General features: G+C 45.9%; 1 protein-coding gene across 1 annotated transcript in view; it reads right to left on the bottom strand.

Moving 5' to 3' along the window:
- Positions 1–4,159: 4,159 nt before the first annotated feature.
- The window catches only part of LOC128691793 (cysteine sulfinic acid decarboxylase-like), a 95,513-nt gene continuing 80,181 nt past the window's right edge, over positions 4,160–19,491 (bottom strand). Inside the window, exons 8-10 of the mRNA XM_070080766.1 lie at positions 18,008–18,207; positions 14,068–14,212; positions 4,160–4,764 (exon numbers count right to left, since the gene is read on the bottom strand). Of these exons, the coding sequence (XP_069936867.1) occupies positions 4,582–4,764; positions 14,068–14,212; positions 18,008–18,207 (528 nt within the window). The 3' untranslated portion in view covers positions 4,160–4,581. The remainder of the gene's footprint in view (positions 4,765–14,067; positions 14,213–18,007; positions 18,208–19,491) is intronic.

Raw genomic sequence — 19,491 nt, 5'->3', positions numbered from 1 at the left:
CTTCCTTTGCAGATGACACCCGAATTTGCGTGACAGTGTCCTCAACTGAAGACACTGCAAGACTCCAGGTGGACATCAAGCAAATCTTTAAATGGGCTGCAGAAAATAATGTGAAGTTCAATGATGAGAAATTTAAATTACTCCGATATGGAAAAAGTGAGGAAATTAAAACTATATCGGAGTAAAAAATAAATTCCAACCACACATTAGAACCACATTAGAACCTGGGAGTGATAATGTTAGGGGATCTTACTTTTAAAGATCACCAGAAAATACTAAAGTAACCCGGTCTGAAAATCAGCTTAAGACTCTTCTCTAAAGCCACTTAATCACCCTAGACTAAACGCTAAATACTCAGTACACACACACTCACTTTGAACCTTTTATCTATTGTTGACAGGAATATAATTGAATCATTGTTTTCACAAAAAGCATTTTAGACTATATGAATATATCCTTTGTCTTATACAAATTTTGGCTCACTTATAATTAATAATCTACTGTACAACTATGATATACTCCTTAGTGTTAAGTAGTCTGTAAGTCAATAATGTTAAGTTGGCCCATAATGCCCAGGCATAATAGAGGCTCTCTTTGTATTGCAACCCATTATAATGTTTATATTGTACCGTGTATTGTGGTAAAAATATATGATGACTGACACTGGTTACCATGCACTGTACCATACACTGGTACCATACACTGGTTACCATACACTGTACCATACAGTGGTTACCATACACTGTACCATACAGTGGTTACCATACATTACCATACAGTGGTTACCATGCACTGTACCATACAGTGGTTACCATACACTGTACCACACAGTGGTTACCATACACTGTACCATATAGTGGTTACCATACACTGTACCATACACTGTTCCATACACTGGTTACCATACACTGTACCATATAGTGGTTACCATGCACTGTACCTTACACTGTACCATACACTGGTTACCATACACTGTACCATACACTGTACCATACAGTGGTTACCATACACTGTACCATACAGTGGCTACCATACACTGTACCATACAGTGGTTACCATACACTGTACCATACAGTGGTTACCATACAGTGGTTACCATACACTGTACCATACAGTGGTTACCATACACTGTACCATACAGTGGTTACCATACACTGTACCATACAGTGGTTACCATACACTGTACCATACAATGCTTACCATACACTGTACCATTCAGTGGTTACCATACACTGTACCATAAAGTGGTTACCATACACTGTACCATACAGTGGTTACCATTCACTGTGCCATACAGTGGTTACCATACACTGTACCATGCAGTGGTTACCATACACTGTACCATGCAGTGGTTACCTTACACTACCATACAGTGTACCATACAGTTACCATACACTGGTTACCATACACTGGTACCATACAATGGTTACCATACACTGTACCATACAGTGGTTACCATACACTGTACCATGCAGTTGTTACTATCCACTGTACCATACAGTGGTTATCATACACTGTACCATACCGTGGTTACTATACTGTACCAAACAGTGGTTACCATACACTGTACCATACAGTGGTTACCATACTCTGTACCATACACTATACCATACAGTGACTGCAATACACCGTACCATACATTGATTACCATACACTGTACCATACAGTGGTTACCATACACTTTACCATACAATGGTTACCATACACTGCACCATACACTGTACCATAAAGTGGTTACCATGCACTGTACCATACAGTTGCTACTATCCATTGTACCATACAGTGGTTACCATACACTGTACCATACCGTGGTTACTATACACTGTACCATACACTGGTACCATACAATGGTTACCATACGCTACTTACCATACACTGGTGCCATACAGTGGTTACCATACACTGGTACCATACACGGGTTACCATACACTGGTACTATACACCGATTGCCATACACTGGTTATCATACACTGGTTATCATACACTGGTTATCATACACTGGTTATCATACACTGGTTATCATACACTGGTTATCATACACTGGTTATCATACACTGGTTATCATACACTGGTTATCATACACTGGTTATCATACACTGGTTATCATACACTGGTTATCATACACTGGTTATCATACACTGGTTATCATACACTGGTTATCATACACTGGTTACCATACAATTGTACCATACAGTAGTTACCATACACTGGTTACCATACAATAGTACCATACCATACACTGGCTACCATACACTGGTACCATACAATGGTACCATACCATACACTGGCTACCATACACTGGTACCATACGCCGGCTACCGTAATCCTGCAACCATTCCCAGCTACCTTATATCAGTTAATATATATATCAGCTACCATACATGAGCTACCATTCAAAAGCCGCCATACATGAGTTACCATACACTACCATACACTCTCTACCCTGCTGGCGACGACTTAGGCCTAAGATTGTTTGTTGTACAGTAGTCGAGACGACTGCTGAGACCTCGGTGAAGTTTTTGTGTACTAAATTATATCTGTGGGTGAGGGGAAGTTACTTGTAGCTTGTGTTATTGTGGGTGAGGGGAAGTTACTTGTAGCTTGTGTTATTATGGGTGAGGGGAAGTTACTTGTAGCTTGTGTTATTATGGGTGAGGGGAAGTTACTTGTAGCTTGTGTTATTATGGGTGAGGGGAAGTTACTTGTAGCTTGTGTTATTATGGGTGAGGGGAAGTTACTTGTAGCTTGTGTTATTATGGGTGAGGGGAAGTTACTTGTAGCTTGTGTTATTATGGGTGAGGGGAAGTTACTTGTAGCTTGTGTTATTATGGGTGAGAGGAAGTTACTTGTAGCTTGTGTTATTATGGGTGAGGGGAAGTTACTTGTAGCTTGTGTTATTATGGGTGAGGGGAAGTTACTTGTAGCTTGTGTTATTATGGGTGAGGGGAAGTTACTTGTAGCTTGTGTTATTATGGGTGAGGGGAAGTTACTTGTAGCTTGTGTTATTATGGGTGAGGGGAAGTTACTTGTAGCTTGTGTTATTATGGGTGAGGGGAAGTTACTTGTAGCTTGTGTTATTATGGGTGAGGGGAAGTTACTTGTAGCTTGTGTTATTATGGGTGAGGGGAAGTTACTTGTAGCTTGTGTTATTATGGGTGAGGGGAAGTTACTTGTAGCTTGTGTTATTATGGGTGAGGGGAAGTTACTTGTAGCTTGTGTTATTATGGGTGAGGGGAAGTTACTTGTAGCTTGTGTTATTATGGGTGAGGGGAAGTTACTTGTAGCTTGTGTTATTATGGGTGAGGGGAAGTTACTTGTAGCTTGTGTTATTTTGGGCGAGGGGAAGTTACTTGTAGCTTGTGTTATTATGGGTGAGGGGAAGTTACTTGTAGCTTGTGTTATTATGGGTGAGGGGAAGTTACTTGTAGCTTGTGTTATTATGGGTGAGGGGAAGTTACTTGTAGTTTGTGTTATTATGGGTGAGGGGAAGTTACTTGTAGCTTGTGTTATTATGGGTGAGGGGAAGTTACTTGTAGCTTGTGTTATTATGGGTGAGGGGAAGTTACTTGTAGCTTGTGTTATTATGGGCGAGGGGAAGTTACTTGTAGCTTGTGTTATTATGGGTGAGGGGAAGTTACTTGTAGCTTGTGTTATTATGGGTGAGGGGAAGTTACTTGTAGCTTGTGTTATTATGGGTGAGGGGAAGTTACTTGTAGCTTGTGTTATTATGGGTGAGGGGAAGTTACTTGTAGCTTGTGTTATTATGGGTGAGGGGAAGTTACTTGTAGCTTGTGTTATTATGGGTGAGGGGAAGTTACTTGTAGCTTGTGTTATTATGGGCGAGGGGAAGTTACTTGTAGCTTGTGTTATTATGGGTGAGGGGAAGTTACTTGTAGCTTGTGTTATTATGGGTGAGGGGAAGTTACTTGTAGCTTGTGTTATTATGGGTGAGGGGAAGTTACTTGTAGCTTGTGTTATTATGGGTGAGGGGAAGTTACTTGTAGCTTGTGTTATTATGGGTGAGGGGAAGTTACTTGTAGCTTGTGTTATTATGGGTGAGGGGAAGTTACTTGTAGCTTGTGTTATTATGGGTGAGGGGAAGTTACTTGTAGCTTGTGTTATTATGGGTGAGGGGAAGTTACTTGTAGCTTGTGTTATTATGGGTGAGGGGAAGTTACTTGTAGCTTGTGTTATTATGGGTGAGGGGAAGTTACTTGTAGCTTGTGTTATTATGGGTGAGGGGAAGTTACTTGTAGCTTGTGTTATTATGGGTGAGGGGAAGTTAGCTGTGGCTGGTTAGACGTTACATATAACATACAAATTATTTGTCACAGAGTACTGGAAGACATGACAAAACACTCTCAAGATTACCTTACAATGTTACAGTAATGACTACACTGGCTATCCCAGACCTGCCACATATCCTAAACTGCCGTTCAAAACTATCTCTAGACTGCCTACGGGTTTTGTGCGTCCCTGTGAATATAATCAATTAAATTGCCCTGCGATGCCTTCCACACACATCAATTCTTCTCCAGTTACTCCTTAATTTCTTGGAAGAACTTCCTTGTGCTGTGCAACCTAGAGGTCAGCACCGTGGGTTTCTATTTGCTGGAGAACATAATCCATATCCTGGTGTGTAGGTGCTGGAACTCCAGTGTTTATCATGCGGAAGAAGTTGACTAGTTGCTTCTCATGCAGTGGCTGGTAGGTGAGCATGACGGTGCCAGCCTTGGCCAGGCGTTCCTTTACTAGTGGTGCCACCTGCCAAAGATCAACCAGGGATGATACAGGATTATATTGAGAGTCTATAATCACGGAGGTGTATGACACTGTCATATAATGTGACTATGTAGGGGTGTACAGATCATGCTCGGTGTAAGGCTGCATGACGCAGTGAGTCTGTAAGGAATTATGGCTGACCTTTGTGGAAGTGTTTAACATAGTGTTGTATGTTACCCCCGTAGAGTGGTGCATGATACAGTGTTGCCACAATCATGGGGCACCTCTGCAGAGGTGTATCAATGTATTTTATGTCTATTTCTAGGCCTACGATACAGTGATTTTTTTTAGCAGAGTTCGTCTCCCACCGAGGTAGAGATGAACCAGTTTTGTGTCTCAAGGAGAATATGATAATGGTTTACAATGTCAAGAAGTTGATAAGACACATGTGCAATAATGAGGTACCTTTATTCCGAAACGTTTCGCCTACACAGTAGTCTTCAGTTGAAGAGGCAGCAGAAGCAGTGGAGCTGTACAACGATGTAATCAGTCCAAGATGTAGTTTTGAGGTGATCAGTCCCTCAACCTGGTCCATGGGCTGTTGCTCAGCTTCACAGTGTTCCAGACTCTGGAGCAGAACTCTTCTCCAGGCGGAGGGACTGACTACCTTAAAACTACATCTCTACTGCTTTTGCTGCCTCTTCTGTATTCGACCGAAGAGTTTAATATCTTAATTATGCACACCATACCCATAGTGTGGTTGGTAGTCACACCATACCCATGGTGTGGATGGTAGTCACACCATACCCATAGTGTGGTTGGTAGTCACACCATACCCATGGTGTGGATGGTAGTCACACCATACCCATGGTGTGGGTGGTAGTCACACCATACCCATGGTGTGGGTGGTAGTCACACCATACCCATGGTGTGGATGGTAGTCACACCATACCCATGGTGTGGGTGGTAGTCACACCATACCCATGGTGTGGCTGGTAGTCACATCATACCCATGGTGTGGGTGGTAGTCACACCATACCCATGGTGTGGGTGGTAGTCACACCATACCCATGGTGTGGGTGGTAGTCACACCATACCCATGGTGTGGATGGTAGTCACACCATACCCATGGTGTGGGTGGTAGTCACACCATACCCATGGTGTGGATGGTAGTCACACCATACCCATGGTGTGGGTGGTAGTCACACCATACCCATGGTGTGGGTGGTAGTCACACCATACCCATGGTGTGGGTGGTAGTCACACCATACCCATGGTGTGGGTGGTAGTCACATTATACCCATGGTGTGGGTGGTAGTCACACCATACCCATGGTGTGGATGGTAGTCACACCATACCCATGGTGTGGGTGGTAGTCACACCATTCAAATGGTGTGGGTGGTAGTCACACCATACCCATAGTGTGGGTGGTAGTCACACCATACCCATGGTGTGGGTGGTAGTCACACCATACCCATGGTGTAGGTGGTAGTCACACCATACCCATGGTGTGGGTGGTAGTCACATCATACCCATGGTGTGGGTGGTAGTCACATCATACCCATGGTGTGGGTGGTAGTCACACCATACCCGTGGTGTGGGTGGTAGTCACATCATACCCATGGTGTGGGTGGTAGTCACACCATACCCATGGTGTGGGTGGTAGTCACACCATACCCATGGTGTGGGTGGTAGTCACACCATACCCATGGTGTGGGTGGTAGTCACACCATACCAATAGTGTGGGTGGTAGTCACACCATACCCATGGTGTAGGTGGTAGTCACACCATACCCATGGTGTGGGTGGTAGCCACCCCATACCCATGGTGTGGGTGGTAGTCACACCATACCCATGGTGTAGGTGGTAGTCACACCATACCCATGGTGTGGGTGGTAGCCACCCCATACCCATGGTGTGGGTGGTAGTCACACCATACCCATGGTGTAGGTGGTAGTCACACCATACCCATGGTGTGGGTGGTAGTCACATCATACCCATGGTGTGGGTGGTAGTCACATCATACCCATGGTGTGGGTGGTAGTCACACCATACCCGTGGTGTGGGTGGTAGTCACATCATACCCATGGTGTGGGTGGTAGTCACACCATACCCATGGTGTGGGTGGTAGTCACACCATACCCATGGTATGGGTGGTAGTCACACCATACCCATGGTGTGGGTGGTAGTCACACCATACCAATGGTGTGGGTGGTAGTCACACCATACCCATGGTGTAGGTGGTAGTCACACCATACCCATGGTGTGGGTGGTAGCCACCCCATACCCATGGTGTGGGTGGTAGTCACACCATAACCATGGTGTAGGTGGTAGTCACACCATACCCATGGTTTGGGTGGTAGTCACACCATACCCATGGTGTAGGTGGTAGTCACACCATACCCATGGAGTGGGTGGTAGTCACACCATACCCATGGTGTGGGTGGTAGTCACACCATACCCATGGTGTAGGTGGTAGTCACACCATACCCATGGTGTGGGTGGTAGTCACATCATACCCATGATGTGGGTGGTAGACACACCATACCCATGGTGTAGGTGGTAGTCACACCATACCCATGGTGTGGGTGGTAGTCACACCATACCCATGGTGTGGGTGGTAGTCACACCATACCCATGGTGTGGGTGGTAGTCACACCATTCCCATGGTGTGGGTGGTAGTCACACCATACCCATGGTGTGGGTGGTAGTCACACCATACCCATGGTGTGCGTGGTAGTCACACCATACCCATGGTGTAGGTGGTAGTCACACCATACCCATGGTGTGGGTGGTAGTCACATCATACCCATGGTGTGGGTAGTAGTCACATCATACCCATGGTGTGGGTAGTAGTCACATCATACCCATGGTGTGGGTGGTAGTCACACCATACCCGTGGTGTGGGTGGTAGTCACATCATACCCATGGTGTGGGTGGTAGTCACACCATACCCATGGTGTGGGTGGTAGTCACACCATACCCATGGTGTGGGTGGTAGTCACATCATACCCATGGTGTGGGTGGTAGTCACACCATACCCATGGTGTAGGTGGTAGTCACACCATACCCATGGTGTGGGTGGTAGTCACACCATACCCATGTTGTGGGTGGTAGTCACACCATACCCATGGTGTGGGTGGTAGTCACACCATACCCATGGTGTGGGTGGTAGTCACACCATACCCATGGAGTGGGTGATAGTCACACCATACCCATGGTGTGGGTGGTAGTCACACCATACCCATGGTGTGGGTGGTAGTCACATCATACCCATGGTGTGGGTGGTAGTCACATCATACCCATGGTGTGGGTGGTAGTCACACCATACCCATGGTGTGGGTGGTAGTCACACCATACCCATGGTGTGGGTGGTAGTCACACCATACCCATGGTGTGGGTGGTAGTCACACCATACCCATGGTGTGGGTGGTAGTCACACCATACCCATGGTGTGGGTGGAAGTCACACCATACCCATGGTGTGGGTGGTAGTCACACCATACCCATGGTGTGGGTGGTAGTCACACCATTCCCATGGTGTGGGTGGTAGTCACACCATACCCATAGTGTGGGTGGTAGTCACACCATACCCATGGTGTGGGTGGTAGTCACACCATACCCATGGTGTAGGTGGTAGTCACACCATACCCATGGTGTGGGTGGTAGTCACATCATACCCATGGTGTGGGTGGTAGTCACATCATACCCATGGTGTGGGTGGTAGTCACACTATACCCGTGGTGTGGGTGGTAGTCACATCATACCCATGGTGTGGGTGGTAGTCACACCATACCCATGGTGTGGGTGGTAGTCACACCATACCCATGGTGTGGGTGGTAGTCACACCATACCCATGGTGTGGGTGGTAGTCACACCATACCAATGGTGTGGGTGGTAGTCACACCATACCCATGGTGTAGGTGGTAGTCACACCATACCCATGGTGTGGGTGGTAGCCACCCCATACCCATGGTGTGGGTGGTAGTCACACCATACCCATGGTGTAGGTGGTAGTCACACCATACCCATGGTGTGGGTGGTAGCCACCCCATACCCATGGTGTGGGTGGTAGTCACACCATACCCATGGTGTAGGTGGTAGTCACACCATACCCATGGTGTGGGTGGTAGTCACATCATACCCATGGTGTGGGTGGTAGTCACATCATACCCATGGTGTGGGTGGTACTCACACCATACCCGTGGTGTGGGTGGTAGTCACATCATACCCATGGTGTGGGTGGTAGTCACACCATACCCATGGTGTGGGTGGTAGTCACACCATACCCATGGTGTGGGTGGTAGTCACACCATACCCATGGTGTGGGTGGTAGTCACACCATACCAATGGTGTGGGTGGTAGTCACACCATACCCATGGTGTAGGTGGTAGTCACACCATACCCATGGTGTGGGTGGTAGCCACCCCATACCCATGGTGTGGGTGGTAGTCACACCATAACCATGGTGTAGGTGGTAGTCACACCATACCCATGGTTTGGGTGGTAGTCACACCATACCCATGGTGTAGGTGGTAGTCACACCATACCCATGGAGTGGGTGGTAGTCACACCATACCCATGGTGTGGGTGGTAGTCACACCATACCCATGGTGTAGGTGGTAGTCACACCATACCCATGGTGTGGGTGGTAGTCACACCATACCCATGGTGTGGGTGGTAGTCACACCATACCCATAGTGTACGTGGTAGTCACACCATACCCATTATGTAGGTGGTAGTCACACCATACCCATGGTGTGGGTGGTAGTCACATCATACCCATGGTGTGGGTGGTAGTCACATCATACCCATGGTGTGGGTGGTAGTCACACCATACCCGTGGTGTGGGTGGTAGTCACATCATACCCATGGTGTGGGTGGTAGTCACACCATACCCATGGTGTGGGTGGTAGTCACACCATACCCATGGTGTGGGTGGTAGTCACATCATACCCATGGTGTGGGTGGTAGTCACACCATACCCATGGTGTAGGTGGTAGTCACACCATACCCTAGGTGTGGGTGGTAGTCACACCATGCCCATGGTGAGGGTGGTAGTCACATCATACCCATGGTGTGTGTGGTGGTCAGACCATACCCTTGGTGTGGGTGGTACTTACACCATACCCATAGTGTGTGAGATAGTCACACCATACCCATGGTGTGGGTGGTAGTCACACCATACCCATGGTGTGGGTGGTAGTTACATCACACCCATGGTGTGGGTGGTAGTCACACCATACCCATGGTGTGGGTGGTAGTCACACCATACCCATGGTGTGGGTGGTAGTCACACCATACCCATGGTGTGGGTGGTAGTCACACCATACCCATGGTGTGGGTGGTAGTCACACCATACCCATGGTGTGGGTGGTAGTCACACCATACCCATTGTGTGGGTGGTAGTCACACCATACCAATGGTGTGGGTGGTAGTCACACCATACCCATGGTGTAGGTGGTAGTCACACCATACCCATGGTGTGGGTGGTAGCCACCCCATACCCATGGTGTGGGTGGTAGTCACACCATACCCATGGTGTAGGTGGTAGTCACACCATACCCATGGTGTGGGTGGTAGCTACCCCATACCCATGGTGTGGGTGGTAGTCACACCATACCCATGGTGTATGTGGTAGTCACACCATACCCATGGTGTGGGTGGTAGTCACATCATACCCATGGTGTGGGTGGTAGTCACATCATACCCATGGTGTGGGTGGTAGTCACACCATACCCGTGGTGTGGGTGGTAGTCACATCATACCCATGGTGTGGGTGGTAGTCACACCATACCCATGGTGTGGGTGGTAGTCACACAATACCCATGGTGTGGGTGGTAGTCACACCATACCCATGGTGTGGGTGGTAGTCACACCATACCAATGGTGTGGGTGGTAGTCACACCATACCCATGGTGTAGGTGGTAGTCACACCATACCCATGGTGTGGGTGGTAGCCACCCCATACCCATGGTGTGGGTGGTAGTCACACCATAACCATGGTGTAGGTGGTAGTCACACCATACCCATGGTTTGGGTGGTAGTCACACCATACCCATGGTGTAGGTGGTAGTCACACCATACCCATGGAGTGGGTGGTAGTCACACCATACCCATGGTGTGGGTGGTAGTCACACCATACCCATGGTGTAGGTGGTAGTCACACCATACCCATGGTGTGGGTGGTAGTCACATCATACCCATGATGTGGGTGGTAGACACACCATACCCATTGTGTAGGTGGTAGTCACACCATACCCATGGTGTGGGTGGTAGTCACACCATACCCATGGTGTGGGTGGTAGTCACACCATACCCATCGTGTGGGTGGTAGTCACACCATTCCCATGGTGTGGGTGGTAGTCACACCATACCCATGGTGTGGGTGGTAGTCACACCATACCCATGGTGTGGGTGGTAGTCACACCATACCCATGGTGTGGGTGGTAGTCACACCATACCCATGGTGTGGGTGGTAGTCACACCATACCCATGGTGTGGGTGGTAGTCACCATACCCGTGGTGTGGGTGGTAGTCACACCATACCCATGGTGTGGGTGGTAGTCACACCATACCCATGGTGTGGGTGGTAGTCACACCATACCCATGGTGTGGGTGGTAGTCACCATACCCGTGGTGTGGGTGGTAGTCACACCATACCCATGGTGTGGGTGGTAGTCACACCATACCCATGGTGTGGGTGGTAGTCAAAATATTAGAGGTACATAATGGGTACAGGGACTTTACCACAAAGTTTTGATAAATGAACAAGTTACAGTGATAATGAACAAGTTACAGTGATAATGAACAAGTTACAGTGATAATGAACAAGTTACAGTGATAATGAACAAGTTACAGTGATAATGAACAAGTTACAGTGGTAATGAACAAGTTACAGTGGTAATGAACAAGTTACAGTGGTAGTGAACAAGTTACAGTGGTAATGAACAAGTTAGTGATAATGAACAAGTTACAGTGGTAATGAACAAGTTACCGTGGTAATGAACAAGTTACAGTGGTAGTGAACAAGTTACAGTGGTAATGAACAAGTTACAGTGGTAATGAACAAGTTAGTGATAATGAACAAGTTACAGTGGTAATGAACAAGTTACAGTGATAATGAACAAGTTACAGTGCTAATGAACAAGTTACAGTGGTAATGAACAAGTTACAGTGGTAATGAACAAGTTACAGTGATAATGAACAAGTTACAGTGATAATGAACAAGTTACAGTGATAATGAACAAGTTAGTGATAATGAACAAGTTACAGTGGTAATGAACAAGTTACAGTGGTAATGAACAATTTACAGTGGCAGTGAACAAGTTACAGTGGTAATGAACACGTTACAGTGGTAATGAACAAGTTATAGTGGCAGTAAACAAGTTACAGTGGTAATGAACAAGTTACAGTGGTAATGAACAAGTTACAGTGATAATGAACAAGTTACAGTGAAAATGAACAAGTTACAGTGGTAATGAACAAGTTACAGTGGCAGTGAACAAGTTACAGTGGTAATGAACAAGTTATAGAGGTAATGAACAAGTTACAGTGATAATGAACAAGTTACAGTGATAATGAACAAGTTACAGTGATAATGAACAAGTTAGTGATAATGAACAAGTTACAGTGGTAATGAACAAGTTACAGTGATAATGAACAAGTTACAGTGATAATGAACAAGTTACAGTGATAATGAACAAGTTACAGTGGTAATGAACAAATTACAGTGATAATGAACAAGTTACAGTGGTAATGAACAAGTTACAGTGATAATGAACAAATTACAGTGATAATGAACAAGTTACAGTGGTAATGAACAAGTTACAGTGGTAATGAACAAGTTACAGTGATAATGAACAAATCACAGTGATAATGAACAAGTTACAGTGGTAATGAACAAGTTACAGTGATAATGAACAAGCTACAGTGGTAATGAACAAGTTACAGTGGTAATGAACAAGTTACAGTGGTAATGAACAATTACAGTGGTAATGAACAAGTTACAGTGATAATGAACAAGTTACAGTGATAATGAACAAGTTACAGTGATAATGAACAAGTTACAGTGATAATGAACAAGTTACAGTGATAATGAACAAGTTACAGTGATAATGAACAAGTTACAGTGATAATGAACAAGTTACAGTGATAATGAACAAGCTACAGTGGTAATGAACAAGTTACAGTGGTAATGAGCAAGTTACAGTGATAATGAACAAATTACAGTGATAATGAACAAGTTACACTACTGAGAGAACAAGTTACAGTGATAATGAACAAGTTACAGTGGTAATGAACAAATTACAGTGATAATGAACAAGTTACAGTGGTAATGAACAAGTTACAGTGATAATGAACAAATTACAGTGATAATGAACAAGTTACAGTGATAATGAACAAATTACAGTGATAATGAACAAGTTACAGTGGTAATGAACAGGTTACAGTGATAATGAACAAATTACAGTGATAATGAACAAGTTACAGTGATAATGAACAAGTTACAGTGATAATGAACAAGTTACAGTGATAACTGAACAAGTTACAGTGATAATGAACAAGTTACAGTGATAATGAACAAGTTACAGTGATAATGAACAAGTTACAGTGATAATGAACAAGTTACAGTGATAATGAACAAGTTACAGTGATAACTGAACAAGTTACAGTGATAATGAACAAATTACAGTGATAATGAACAAGCTACAGTGGTAATGAACAAGTTACAGTGGTAATGAACAAGTTACAGTGATAATGAACAAGTTACAGTGATAATGAACAAGTTACAGTGATAATGAACAAGCTACAGTGGTAATGAACAAGTTACAGTGGTAATGAACAAGTTACAGTGGTAATGAACAATTACAGTGGTAATGAACAAGTTACAGTGATAATGAACAAGTTACAGTGATAATGAACAAGTTACAGTGATAATGAACAAGTTACAGTGATAATGAACAAGTTACAGTGATAATGAACAAGTTACAGTGATAATGAACAAGTTACAGTGATAATGAACAAGTTACAGTGATAATGAACAAGCTACAGTGGTAATGAACAAGTTACAGTGGTAATGAACAAGTTACAGTGATAATGAACAAGTTACAGTGATAATGAACAAGTTACAGTGATAATGAACTATTAACATGTTTATATCTGATCACAATCGTATTGAGTTATTCATGCAGACATGTATTAGGTCACACATACAAAAGAACAGGTACAGCCAGACTGAAGAAGCCTGCTGAGCAGGCGAAACGTTTCGGAATAAAGATACCTAACTGTTGTATATACGTCTTACCAACTTTTCCAGGGAATATAACCAGAGTAGTGTGACTAACCTTACCCAGCTGCTGCCACCAGTCTTGTGTTTCAGGCTTGTGACGCAGGCTGGGAGGGATGTACCAGAAGCAAGTGTTGGTACACTGGTGTTTGTCTAACACTGGACGGAACCATGGTCGAGTTGACACCTGCTCCTGTAAATACCTGCCAGAAAACACCTGTGTTGAATTATTAGAAATAATAATGGTATAATAATCTTTATTTACTACAAGTACAAGGTATACAGACCATAGCTGACATCAGTGACGTACTTCTATAGAGAAAGCCGCTTGTTATGCTGAGCATTTCCCACAAATTAGGTCAGTTTTGTCCCAGGATGCGAACCACACCAGTCCACTAACACCCAGGTACCTATTTTACTGATAAGTGAACAGGGGCAACAGGTGTTTTAAGGAAACACGTCTTAAAGATTCCACCCACTAAGGTCGTACAGTGGTGGACGTTCAGACCTTGAAAACAGGTGCCCCCCCCCCAAAAAAAAAAAAAACGAGGATAGTACCCACAATATTACCAAGGACAGCACCCAGGATAGTACCAAGGACAGCACCCAGGATAGTACCAAGGACAGCACCCAGGATAGTACCAAGGACAGCACCCAGGATAGTACCAAGGACATCACCCAGGATAGTACCAAGGACAGCACCCAGGATAGTACCAAGGACAGCACCCAGGATAGTACCAAGGACAGCACCCAGGATAGTACCAAGGACAGCACCCAGGACAGTACCAAGGACAGCACCCAGGATAGTACCAAGGACAGCACCCAGGATAGTACCAAGGACAGCACCCAGGACAGTACCAAGGACAGCACCCAGGACAGTACCAAAGACAGCACCCAGGATAGTACCAAGCACAGCACCCAAGATAGTACCAAGGACAGCACCCAGGATAGTGCCAAGGACAGCACCCAGGATAGTACCAAGGACAGCACCCAGAATAGTACGAAGGACAGCACCCAGGATAGTACCAAGGACAGCACCCAGGATAGTACCAAGGACAACACCCAGGATAGTACCAAGGACAGCACCCAGGATAGTACCAAGGACAGCACCCAGGATAGTACCAAGGACAGCATCCAGGACAGTACCAAGGACAGCACCCAGGATAGTACTAAGGACAGCACCCAGGATAGTACCAAGGACAGCACCCAGGACAGTACCAAGGACAGCACCCAGGATAGTACCAAGGACAGCACCCAGGATAGTACCAAGGGCAGCACCCAGGATATTACCAAGGACAGCACCCAGGATAGTACCAAGGACAGCACCCAGGATAGTACCAAGGACAGCACCCAGGATAGTACCAAGGACAGCACCCAGGATAGTACCAAGGACAGCACCCAGGATAGTACCAAGGACAGCACCCAGGATAGTACCAAGGACAGCACCCAGGATAGTACCAAGGACAGCACCCAGGATAATACCAAGGACAGCACCCAGGATAGTACCAAGGACAGCACCCAGGATAGTACCAAGGACAGCACCCCAGGACAGCACCCAGGATAGTACCAAGGACAGCACCCAGGATAGTACCAAGGACAGCACCCAGGATAGTACCAAGTACCAAGACAAGGACAGCCCCAGGATAGTACCAAGGACAGCACCCGGGATAGTACCAAGGACAGCACCCAGGATAGTACCAAGGACAGCACCCAGGATAGTACCAAGGACAGCACCCAGGATAGTACCAAGGACAGCAAGGACCCAGGATAGTACCAAGGACAGCACCCAGGATAGTACCAAGGACAGCACCCAGGATAGTACCAAGGACAGCACCCAGGATAGTACCAAGGACAGCACCCAGGATAGTACCAAGGACAGCACCCAGGATAGTACCAAGGACAGCACCCAGGATAGTACCAAGGACAGCACCCAGGATAGTACCAAGGACAGCACCCAGGATAGTACAAAGGACAGCACCCAGGATAGTACCAAGGACAGCACCCAGGATAGTACCAAGGACAGCACCCAGGATAGTACCAAGGACAGCACCCAGGATAGTACCAATGACAGCATAGTACCAAGGACAGCACCCAGGATAGTACCAAGGACAGCACCCAGGATAGTACCAAGGACAGCACCCAGGATAGTACCAAGGACAGCACCCAGGATAGTACCCAGGACAGCACCCAGGATAGTACCAAGGACAGCACCCAGGATAGTACCAAGGACAGCACCCAGGATAGTACCAAGGACAGCACCCAGGATAGTACCAAGGACAGCACCCAGGATAGTACCAAGGACAGCACCCAGGATAGTACCAAGGACAGCACCCAGGATAGTACCAAGGACAGCACCCAGGATAGTACCAAGGACAGCACCCAGGATAGTACCAAGGACAGCACCCAGGATAGTACCAAGGACAGCACCCAGGATAGTACCAAGGACAGCACCCAGGATAGTACCAAGGACAGCACCCAGGATAGTACCAAGGAAGGACAGCACCCAGGATAGTACAGCACCCACGATAGTACCAAGGACAGCACCCAGGATAGTACCAAGGACAGCACCCAGGATAGTACCAAGGACAGCACCCAGGATAGTACCAAGGACAGCACCCAGGATAGTACCAAGGACAGCACCCAGGATAGTACCAAGGACAGCACCCAGGATAGTACCAAGGACAGCACCCAGGATAGTACCAAGGACAGCACCCAGGATAGTACCAAGGACAGCACCCAGGATAGTACCTGATAAGTTGAAGATTAAGACACATGTACGACACTTAGGTATCTTTATTGTCGAAATGTTTCGCCTACACAGTAGACTTCTTCAGATACAGAGGCAGCAAGTTTAGTACTGAAATAACATACCAAGCAATACCAGAATACCAGGTAGTACCTGTCCACACCCACCTATCACTGGAGTATTACACAAATCGTGTCCATACCCATGTACTCATTAGGGTACCAGGCAATACCCATCCATACTTACCTATTCACAAGATGACTGGAGTATCAGACAAAGCAGCCTAGTTGACCAGGCCCTGATTTACCGGGAGGCCTGGTCAAGGACTAGGCCGAAGGGGCGTTGACCCCAACAGTACTACTGAAGTCTCCAAACTCAGCCTGACATCACTGAAGCCTGACCATATCCCCCTATCATCTGAGTACCAGACACCACCGATGTATACCCACTGGAGTACCAGATATGTGACTATAAACAACGACGTTATGTCTTTTGTGGGCCCCTAGCTCCCTTGTGGGCCCCTAGCTCCACTGTGGGCCCCTAGCTCCATTGTGGGCCCCTAGCTCCATTGTTGGCCCCTAGCTCCATTGTTGGCCCCTAGCTCCCTTGTGGGCCCCTAGCTCCCTTGTGGGCCCCTAGCTCCATTGTGGGCCCCTAGCTCCATTGTGGGCCCCTAGCTCCATTGTTGGCCCCTAGCTCCATTGTGGGCCCCTAGCTCCATTGTTGGCCCCTAGCTCCACTGTGGGCCCCTAGCTCCATTGTGGGCCCCTAGCTCCCTTGTTGGCCCCTAGCTCCATTGTGGGCCCCTAGCTCCATTGTTGGCCCCTAGCTCCATTGTGGGCCCCTAGCTCCATTGTTGGCCCCTAGCTCCACTGTGGGCCCCTAGCTCCATTGTGGGCCCCTAGCTCCATTGTTGGCCCCTAGCTCCATTGTGGGCCCCTAGCTCCATTGTTGGCCCCTAGCTCCATTGTGGGCCCCTAGCTCCCTTGCAGTGCTCCTCCCTCTTAGTCTGACTGACTCTACTACTACTACCACCTCTACACCACCTCTCTTCCTTCTTTCCTACTACCTCTCTTGACCCGTCCCAGTCTGCTGGCCTATACATATTCCCTCCTCTCCTTTTTGTTAGTGTGACTTTGTAAATGGTCCAAGACGGAGCGAAACGTCGTCGCAAGCTCCTCTCTCCTCTGTGCGGGTTATTTGTGTAACGTTACGTCCACAAAATATCATGAAAGTATTCCCCGTGACTTACCTAGCAGCACTGAAGGCTGTGTCCACACGTTCTTCAATGTGCCTCAGACCATGGAGGGAGAGGGTGAGGTACAGTTTTACAGAATCTCCCTTACGTCCGCACTGAATGCTCTTGTTCCCCGTGTCGAAGCTCACATCGTAGAACTTGTCCTGGTGAAACAGGTAGGGGGCACTCAGAGCGTTGGCCTCCTGCAGTAGACCCTAGTGAAGAGCAGAACCAGTAGTGATTACACACAAACGTTTGTAGATAAATGGTTCAGAGAACCGACATGTTGATAAATTAGACACATGTGCAACTCTTGGGTATCTTTATTGAGGAGAAACGTTTCGCCAAACAGTGGCTTCATCAGTCCATACAAAGGAGAATCTTGAAGAACAGGAGGAGAATGAGGTAATCAGTCCCTCAACCTTGAGTCGATGTGGTCAGTCCATCAATTTTGAATAGAATAAAGATACCCAAGAGTTGCACATGTGTCTAATTTACCACACACCAACGTCCTCCAAAAATCTAACCAAGACAAAACCTCACAGCAGTGGGTTCACATTGTGAAAAAATAGATTTAGAATGGATATAGGAAAGCGCTGATTTGGTGGTGGAATTGTGGATGAGTGGAACAAACTCCCGAGTACCTTCATTGTCACTGAAGCCACAATATTGGGTCGGTTTAAAAACAAGATTGGTTGGATCAGAGATAGACTTGCCTAGCATGGGCCACCAGGCCTGCTGCAGTGTTCCTGTTATATATATATATATATATATATATATATATATATATATATATATATATATATATATATATTGCATATATATATATGTCGTGCCGAATAGGCAGAACTTGCGATCTTGGCTTAAATAGCAACGCTCATCTTGCCATATAAGACAAGTGAAAATTTGTATATGCAATAATATCGCCAAAATCATTCTGAACCTAACGAAAAAAATATATTTCACTGTGTTTGTTTAATATTAAATTATTGTAAACAAATCTAAAATATATTTAGTTGGGTTAGGCTAAAATAAATTGTTCTTGTTATACTAAGGTTAGGTAAGTTTTCTAAGTTCCTTTTGGTAAAAAATTATAAATTTTTACATTAAGATTAATGAAAAAAACATATCTTTAAACGTATAAGAGAAAATTTTAGAAAGTATTTAATTTTAAATGAGTTCTTGCTAATTGACCGGTTTTACCTATTCGGCACGACATATATATATATACAATATATATATATATATATATATATATATATATATATATATATATATATATATATATATATATATATATGTGTGTGTGTGTGTGTGTGTGTGTGTGTGTGTGTGTGTGTGTGTGTGTGTGTGTGTGTGTGTGTGTGTGTGTGTGTGTGTGTACTCACCTAATTGTGGTTGTAGGAATCGATTCATAGCTCGTGGCCCCACTTCTTCACTGGTTGCTATTAGGCCCACTCTCTTCCTGCTCCATGAACCTGATCATACCTCTTCTTGAA

This window comes from Cherax quadricarinatus, unplaced genomic scaffold (assembly GCF_038502225.1).
Source record: "Cherax quadricarinatus isolate ZL_2023a unplaced genomic scaffold, ASM3850222v1 Contig928, whole genome shotgun sequence".
Taxonomy (NCBI): domain Eukaryota; kingdom Metazoa; phylum Arthropoda; class Malacostraca; order Decapoda; family Parastacidae; genus Cherax; species Cherax quadricarinatus.
This window is presented reverse-complemented; position numbering and strand designations above follow the sequence as displayed.